A 9,262-nucleotide genomic window follows, 5' to 3' on the forward strand; every position below is an offset into this window, starting at 1 on the left:
AAGAAAGTATGGAATATATACATATTAGAGTACTACTCAGCAGTAAAAAACAAGGACTTCTTGAATTTTGCATACAAATGGATGGAAATAGAAAACACTATACTGAGTGAGGTAAGCCAGACCCAAAAAGAGGAACATGGGATGTACTCACTCATATTTGGTTTCTAGCCATAAACAAAGGACATTGAGCCTATAATTAGTGATCCTAGAGAAGCTAAATAAGGAGAACCCAAAGAAAAACATATAGGCATCCTCCTGAATTTTTTTTTTGAGACAGGGTTTCTCTATAGCTTTGGAGCCTGTCCTGGAACTCTCTTTGTAGACCAGGCTGGCCTCGAACTCACAGAGATCCACCTGCCTCTGCCTCCCAAGTGCTGGGATTAAAGACGTGCGCCACCACTGCCCAGCTTCCTAATTTCTAAAAACATTTAAATGCCATATTCTGAAGGTCTCTGAAAGATTTGAAGAATACCTAACTGAAATATATCTCTCTACATATAGAAAACCTAACTAACATGAGTACAACATCTATTATAGATGACTATCTATTAACCTATATTTCTTAATTATACATTACATTTTTAAATGAGCTTCACAAACACAATACCTTAATCAAATATACATATAACAAAATTAACCTTAAATTTGTATCAATAAACAAGATCCATACCAATGCAAATCTCTATAGCATATCCCTCTCTAAATGTAAACAGACATTTATAAACAATATTTGGGAATATGGGTGTAGTTTTCTCCAAACTGCTTTTTTTTAAAATCTGAATCTGTCTTTATTGTGTATCCGTAATTATTTTCTGACCAGAAGTGCTTCTTACGATGCTAAACACTTCTTAATAACTTAAGCTGCACCATTACCCAAGTAATGCCTGCCTGCTTGTTCTGCCCAGTCCGACATGGCAGAGGAGGTCTGTTCACCTGAGCTGCACATACCACCCCAGTTACAAGTATGCAGTGGGTCTATGTCAAGCCATTAAGCAGTTTGTAACACGCTGTTTACAAACCCCATTTAAATCGCTCAGCCTCCTGAAAGAGCCAGAGTTTATGCTGGCAGCATGGCCCAGAAAGCAAGCATTTCAAAATGGTGCATCTTTTTTTCCTGCTACCACTTAATCAGGAAAACCTCTCTTAAAGGAGCCATGCCTCTGCTTGCTTCTAGCAAACAGAGCCCAGTGAAGAAAATGCTGCTACCAAACCATGCTTAACTCTGTTCTTTTGTGTCTAAAATTCTTTGTGTGTGCGTGTGTGTTCCAAGATTTTTATTAATATTTATTTATTATGTATACAATATTGTATCTGCATGTATGCCTGCAGGCTAGAAGAGGGCACCAGACCCCATTACAGATGGTTGTGAGCTACCATGTGGTTGCTGGGAATTGAACTCAGGACCTTTGGAAGAGCAGGCAACGCTCTTAACCTCTGAGCCATCTCTCCTGCCCATGACAAGACGGGTTCTCAAAGCAGTGTTATATAGACTGATCTTAACTGTAACCTTTAACCCTAGCAGGTCTTGAATTTTCAATCCCTCTTAACTTGAGTACTGGCTACCGAGATTGGGTCCTTTCTGAGAACAATACGTGTTCTTAACCACCGAGCTTAACCACTCCCTCTGTGGGAATAAGCCATCCTTTCGTTAGCCAGAACATTTGAATACCCTTCCCATGGTTAAAAGGCTCCCATCCCATGGTTCTAAGAACACATGGAGACCAGTCCACTGTCAGTGTCAGCAAGTCCTCACCCATGGATCTGAACCATGCATGGCTCTGTTCGCATGGCTAAGCTTTCTCAGGTTTTACAGGGATTTAGTCCACCACATTGACATGCCAATTTGTTGGAAGGAAGGCTGCTTGTTTTCCTGGCTGCCCAGTAGCTTAGACCCAAAACAATCACACAGAAACTGTATTAATTAAATCACTGCTTGGCCCATTAGCTCTAGCTTCTTGTTGGCTGACTCTTACATCTTAATTTAATCCATTTCTGTTAACCATGTGGCTATGGCTTACCAGCTACAGTTCCATGTGGCTGTGGCTTACCAGCTAAAGTTTCATCTGCCTCTGGTGGGGCTCCATGGCTTCTCCCTAACCCCACCTTCTTTCTTCCAGCATTCAGCTTAGTTTCCCCACCTAGCTCTGTTCCCCTATAGCTCTGCTATAGGCCCAAAGCAGTTCTTTTATTTATCGATGGTAATCACAGCAGACAGAGGGAAATCCCACATCAAGTCACCAAATAGCAAAGCTAAACTATGGAGGGGTAAAGTCTCCCCCAGGGGTGGGGATTGTATCCAGAATGCCCCTTGCTTCTGCTGTGCTTCCTCCTACTTGCTGCTGTCCTATTCCTGTTGTATTTGGCATGGTGTGATTACTATATGAAAGGATCCCACTGTATCTAGTATAATGTGATTGCTTTATGGGAAAAATCCCACTCCTCAGTGGGCAACTTACTTGCAGATCATAATGAAGATGATTTTTATAAGAGCAATGATGTTTAGTTACAACAGTGACTTAATTGGACTTCTTGAGTTAGCCTAAAAGATACTGATGGTTATACAGTGAAGATGAGGGAAATGGTTTAGGTTATTCCTGCTAATTGCTCCAATAAGAGATACAAATAGAACAAAAATAGGCTAGAAGTCACCTTCCCCTTTGTTAGATGTGAGATTTGCAGAGGATGGAAAATAAGAACAAAGAAATTTCATGCATTATAGCTCCATGAATTATGGAGCTCTGGAAAAAGAGGCTGATGATCAAAGAAAGCAATTTATACCTACACCCAAGGTTAGGCCTGAGTTCCTTGGTCATGCATACCTGGGCTTTGTACATACTATACAAGCACTGTGTCAACTTAGTGACATCCCCAGGCCCACCAAGGAATTTTAAAAGGCAAATTAAGAGGTTAAAGGAAATCAAGTCCCTAATAGAGAGTGAGGAAGAGGTATGTTTGAACTGCAACCAAGAAAATCAGAGTTCACATAATCCTGATGGAACTTCAGCTTGGTAACAGAAACAAGGAGGGCAGCCCTTGCCATCTTTCCAGCTTCCTTCCAGGCCTGTGCTATCCCGTGTTGCATCCAGTCTGGAGTCTCAGAAGCATCCTCTGTTCATTGCTGGCAGCATCCTCAGGTGCATATGTGACATAATTTGTACAGCCAGCCATCCTACTGGGAAACATCTGCTTCTTTCTGGTTAAGGGGCCTTTGGAACCAAGATGTCTTGAATGTGTCCTGAATTTCTCTTGGGGAAATATATATGGGTGGAAGTTTAAGTATCTCATTATGGTTGCTCCATTAACCCTTTCAGACACTGCCCAGGTGGTTCCCATGAAGCTGCATCGCCTATAGTCTCACCAAAAGCACAGGAGCCCTCAATCCTCTCTCATCTTTAACAAAGTGTGTGATAGTCAATTTTTTGTTGCTGTTGTTCTAGTCATTCAGATGGATGTAGTGTTAGGAGCGGCAGGGCTGCGTTCTGGCAGCCCTGGCTCCCACATGGCAGGCTTATGCCCGAAATAATTACATGGAAACTGTATTCTTTTAAACACTGCCTGGCCCGTTATCTGTAGCCTCTTACTGGCTAGCTCTTACATATTAATCTAACCCATTTCTAATAATCTGTGTAGCCCACGAGGTGGCTTACCAGAGAAGATCTTAACCTGCGTCTGTCTGGAGTGGGAGAATCATGGCGACTCCTGACTCAGTTTCTTTCTCCCAGCATCCTGTTCTGTTTTCTCCACCTACCTAAGGGTTGGCCTATCAAATGGGCCTAGGCAGTTTATTAATAAGAAATCACACCCATATCAGATGGATGTTAAATGTTTGGAAAATCTGAGAGGCAATTGTTAAATGTTAACATCTGTTAGAAATGAAATTATGTAAACAAGCTGGACATGGCAACACCTGCTTATCATTCTAGCACTTAGGATGTGGGGGCTTGAGGATCAGGAGTCCAGACCTCAGCTACATAGGGAGTATAAGAACAGCCTGGGACACATGAGACCTGCCTCCAGAAAATAAAAATAAATAAGTAATATAAATGAAAAATTAAGCAAGTTATTTGAAAACTAAAGAAGATATCCAAAATCTATTACATCTTACTGTTACTGTGTATTGATGCGCATCTAGCAGAGCACAGTGAAAATTAATGCCATGGTGTGAAACCACAAATCTCTTCCTGGACAGTCTTGTGCATACTCTGTCCTCCTCCTATTGGCCACAGCGAAAGAACTACTCCCATAGAGGTTGATGGGCCAGGTCATGGTAGTGCTCAATTTATTTTTACTTTGTTGACTGCCATGCCTTGAGAAAATAATGGGGAACATGTTAACACTGCAGATTAAATCAGAGTGCTGCCTCTGTGGCCATAACATAGTGGGTAGTATGAACATGTGAAGTGCTAAGTATATCTCTGCTGCTTTATTTTTAACTTACTCATTAAGAGAAAGGAAACTGTGAGCCAGCACACATATGGGTGGAACACACACAAACAAGTGCATTTACTTTCCTGGAAAGCCACTTGGCATGAATTCATCAGCATATTACTGTCTTAGCTTGTCTGTGCTAAATGGAAAGGCACTTAGTGCTTAGCCTGACCAGTCTGAGTGGGCATGAAAGACTTGAGTGGGCATGAAAGACTTGGGGACAATATTCAAGACCAGACTACCAGGAGGCCAAGGGCGCTTGGATGGCTGAGGCAGAAACCTCAACGTCAGGGAGGGAAAAACACAAAACAAGACCACTGTGGAGGTGTTATAAGGCACAGATATTCTGGAATTGAGTCTTTCTGACCTGTAGCAGGGACAGCATTCTAAGGGCACCCCTTTCTGGTATAGGCTGTCCACTTGAGCATGGCCAGAAGGTAATCCAGCCTGAGAAATACAACAAACACACAAATCAGATTTTGCCTCTCTTCTAGACACAACCCTCTGTTACCTCCACTGTCCTGTCTCAGCCAGGTCAAGAGACTCTTCTGCTACAGCTGCCACCAGTACTCTGGCTCCACCGTCCTGCCCCCCACACAAAGCCTCTCTAGTCATTTTGACCTACTTAGGGTTCCCAAACGGGCCAGGCTGGCTAGGACGAAGCTGGAGGCTTTGGTCATACGAGTCACTCTGGGGTGTGGCCACCCCACCCCTTCTTACTTGCCCCAGCATTTGGTGACACAGCTCTCACCTGGTCTGACTTCCCACAAGACAGGAGTGCCTGAGGGTGGGGCCCCAAAGGCAGCTCACCAGAAACCTGCAGTCCAGCTGAGGCAGCTGGTGAGAAGGTGCGCACCCAAATCACTCCATGAAGGATTTGAGAGCTGGGATGAGTTCCATTCTGGAAGGTACCTTATGTACCAATCCATATCTCTCCTCTGTACCTCAGGAAAGTTCAGCACCCTAGCCTGCCTGGGTGACCCCTCCTCCTGTGGCATCCATGTACCGTGTCCACAAACATAGAGATAGCTGTTTTACCCTGTGCCCTCTATCAATTCACTGATGCTACTTTGCAAGCAGGGACAGAGGGGGACAAGGCTTTGAAGAAGGCATGAACTAGCTCTGCAGACTCAGACCCCTTCCAGTCCACTCCCCGGAGGATTCAGCCTGCTCATCCTGAGGGCCTAGCAGAAAGGGGCAACACTCAAGGGGACCATGAAACACACCAGAGAGACAGCCAGGGGCTCAGGGTCCAGCACCCCAACCTAACATACACCCCTTGGAAAAACCTGTACATTCAGAGTCAGGCCAGCATGGCCCCTATCTGTGTCTTGGTGTGATGGTTTTGGGTGTGGGCAGAGAGAAATCTGGCCAGTAAGTCAGCTGGTAAATAGTTGCTGATATTTATTGAGAAATGGGAGGAAAGGCAGAAGCCCTGAAGGAGCAACCTGCAGGAGCCCAGGCTGGCCAGAGGGTAGGGAGGGCACAAAGAGGGCTCTGGGACCCTATGGCCAGTTAGGCCAGGCCGAGGAAGGCCAGGTAGGCACTACAGAGAGCGAGAACATGTCTCAGGCCTCAAAGTTTGGACCATCAGATGGCACATACATGGGCTCAATGTGAGCCCAGCTGCGGGCCTGCTCATCGGCCCAGGTGAGCAGCTCAGCAGCCCGATGCAGGAAGATCAGAAGCAGTGTGTGCACATCCCCCTCTGCTGAATGTGCAGCACTGGGCTCAGCCTGGAAGTAGCGGTGGAAGAGACTAGCCAGGCTGTAGCTCTTGCGGCCTTGAGCCCTGGTGCCATGACTGTGAGCACGGTCCAGGCCCCTCAACGCAGGCAGTGTGTCCAGGCAGACAGTGTCTTGGGGCAGATGAGCACCCAGGCGTTGTAGCTCTGTGCAAAGCAGTGGGAAGTCATAATCAAAGCCATTGTGGGCCACGAGGCAGATGGGGCCTTCCTGGCGGCTCAGGAAGCCCTGCAGTGTCCGCACCACATCGTCATTGAAAGCTGCCTTTCGGCAGTGCATCAGGCCTTCGCTGCTCAAACCAGTAATCTCACTGGCCTTGGCAGTAAAGGGGCGCTCCGGGCACATGCACAGTGTCAGCTTGTCCAGCACACGGGGCAGCACCAGAGCACCAGAATCGTCCCGCTCTGGGTTCTCCAAGCAAGAGCGATGAACAGCAAAAAGGGATATCTCCGCAATCTCAGGATCCATGTTTGGGAGCCCAGTGGCTTCCAGGTCCAGGAATACAAAGGTCTCAGCCCGGGGCGGCTCAGACATGCTGACGTTCTCACAGGAACAGTGAGGCCTAAAGCACCAGAACAAGTGGCATAAGCCAGAGGACTAAAGAAATGGGACCAAGGCCCTTTTGCCCGCAGCCCCTCAGGTCAAAGCTCTATCACTCAGGGCCTCACTTCCTATGGCTCCACCCCACCTCATGAGACCTTTGGTGCTAGGCAAAGTTTCTAAGACTCATATCCAGGGACACTTTTAAGGGGACACTATGGGGCTGAGATCAAGTGACCAGGATCTGTTACTGCTGTCCATCCCTCCTCCTCCTTTTCCCAGGTCTCTCTGCAGCTAATCTTAGTTCTGCCACCTAACCAGACACAAAAGGCCTGCTGTGCCCAGGTCCCTCTCCCTTTTGCTGTGAGGCCCATACCTAGTCACTGTCTCCAGCAAGGAGGGAGGCAGGTGTAATCCACAGATGGTGCCTTGGCCCAGCTTCTTGGTAGACACCTTGGCTGGGAGCCTCAGGCATTATGCCCTGCTTTCTACCTTTGGGTAGCAGACACCAGAGGCATGTTACATTAAGACCCTAATTTCCCCATTTTTCTACCAAACAAGTGCTGCCTTAGGTTGGCTTCTACCTGCCTCCTGGCTCATGGCACTGTCCACCCATCCCCACCACACTGGCTTACCTGGGGCAGGCTTCAGCTGGCTTCCTGGGCTGCTGGGCACCTGTCTCTGCACAGGCTGCTCCAGGCAGCCTTTAATCAGAGGCCACAGCCCGCCCCTAGCCACCAGTTGGGCAATCTGGAGGCCTGAGGCCGCAGGACCTGTGCAGCCGGCTTGCTTACCGCCCCCTCGTGAGCTTGCAGCCACCAGGACACACGCCCCATGTTTACAGACTGGGAAGCAGGGCTCCAGCCGCACGCAGGTTCCAGTGAGTGATGAGTACTGTCATGGACCAAGAGGAATGTGTCCTCACAGGCAGGAGGAAGTCAGAGTGTGATGGAAGCCTGTTTTCCGCCAAGCCCTACCTCAAAGTCTCATAGGGTCTGGGTTGTGGTTGCCAGATCTGGATAAACCAGGTGTGGTGCTTCCTAAGCCCTATACTGGGACACATTACACACAGACAGCTGATCCTCTTCTCCAGGTCTTGGTTTCCTCCATCAGTGGGGATATAGACGCCCTTCATGAGATTACCATAATCTCAGGAGTGACGGGGTATCTACTTGGGTTATGTTTAGTCTGTGAATGGAAAATCATGCTGAGAACAGGACCTAAGTCTTACTTTAGTAAACAGGGGTGGCCTCAGGAACATCTCCAATGCAGAACTGTCTGGTTGCAGATCACCCTTACCTTGTGGCCCCACTTTCTAGCAGCAAGCAGGAAGGTGATCTCTGCTGTTGGGTTTGACACCTAATGTTGTTACAAGCATTTATTTAGTAGAGTTTTGGAGAAGGCAGGGAGGATGGGCAGGCAAAGGAAGGCCATGAGGTAATGAGGCCTGACCCAAACAGCCTGAGCCGATTTTTTCCATTTCAGAAGTGGAAAGAGGCAGTCTGGATACCTCTAAGACTGTAGAGCAGTGCTTCTCAACCTTCCTGATGCTGTGACCCTTTAATACAGTTGTGGTAACCCCAACCTTAAAATTGTTTTCATTGCTACTGCATAACTCTAATTTTGCTACTGTTATGAATCATAATGGAAATATCTGATATGGACGATATCTGATATGCAACCCCTGTGAAAGTGTCATTCGACCCCCAAGGAGGTCATAACCCACAGATAAGAAAATGCTCCTCTAAGGCCTTTCTTTCCTGCCTCACCTGACTTCAGGTGAAGGACACCATCAAGACGTGAGAGTAGCTAGAAGGCTAGGCCATTCATGGCCTCTCCTGAAGATTTCATTCCAGAGCTAGGTATCCAACACTGCGGGCCTGGCCTCCCAAGGTTGTGTAGTCAATGCTGTACCTGCCCACTGCAGGCACTCCTGAGTCTGTCATAGAGAACAAGGACTTGCTTACCCATCAGTGTCTGAGCAGAAAGGGCCTGGCACCCAGCTGTCCAAAACTATCCAGGGAGCCTGGGGGAGCAAAGGTGCAGTTACAGGAGCAGGGTGGGGCAGGCAGCCACAGGTGTGATAATGGGCCTCACTAAGTCATTCCTGTTCCGGTGCTTGAAGGGAGGGAGGTGGCCGCGACAAGTATACTACTCAAAAAGATACTGGGTCACTGTTTCCTGGACAGCCAGTTGGGTCAGAGGGAGAATTCCCTAGTACCCTAGGAAAGAAGGAAGAAATAGCCTGGCTGCCAAGGACATGGCAAAGAGGGCATTTGCAGGACCCTGAGGCAGGAAAGGCGGTGAAGGGCACAGAGGCAGGAAGAGGTGTCATCACAAGGTGCAGTGCAGACCTCCAGGGCTAGGCATGGTCACCCTAACCAGGCAGTATCAGAAAGGAATGGAAGCAGCAGAGAGAAAAAGCCAAGGCCCACTGGAGAAGTAGAAGGGTGCCATCTGGCTAACCTAGAATAGCAGGGACGAGGACAAGAAGAGAGGCTGAGCATCCCAGGCCAGAGGGGAAGAGTATGATAAGCAGAAACAAACAG

The 9,262-nt window shown here is 47.6% G+C and overlaps 1 protein-coding gene across 1 annotated transcript; it reads right to left on the minus strand.

Annotated features, from left to right (window-relative positions):
• Positions 1-5,831: 5,831 nt before the first annotated feature.
• Positions 5,832-9,129, minus strand: Trex2 (three prime repair exonuclease 2). The gene has a single exon (XM_050125023.1). The coding sequence runs from the start codon at positions 6,705-6,707 to the stop codon at positions 5,997-5,999; it is 711 nt and encodes a 236-aa protein (XP_049980980.1). The 5' UTR covers positions 6,708-9,129; the 3' UTR covers positions 5,832-5,996.
• Between the last annotated feature and the right edge of the window lie 133 nt (positions 9,130-9,262).

Source organism: Alexandromys fortis, unplaced genomic scaffold, assembly GCF_014885135.2.
Source record: "Alexandromys fortis isolate MF-2015 unplaced genomic scaffold, M_Fortis_MF-2015_v1.1 scaffold_225, whole genome shotgun sequence".
NCBI lineage: Eukaryota > Metazoa > Chordata > Mammalia > Rodentia > Cricetidae > Alexandromys > Alexandromys fortis.

What these genes read in the sequence shown, in the direction of transcription:
- Trex2 (XM_050125023.1), bottom strand. Translation starts at nt 6,707, where the DNA reads ATGTCTGAGCCGCCCCGGGCTGAGACCTTTGTATTCCTGGACCTGGAA.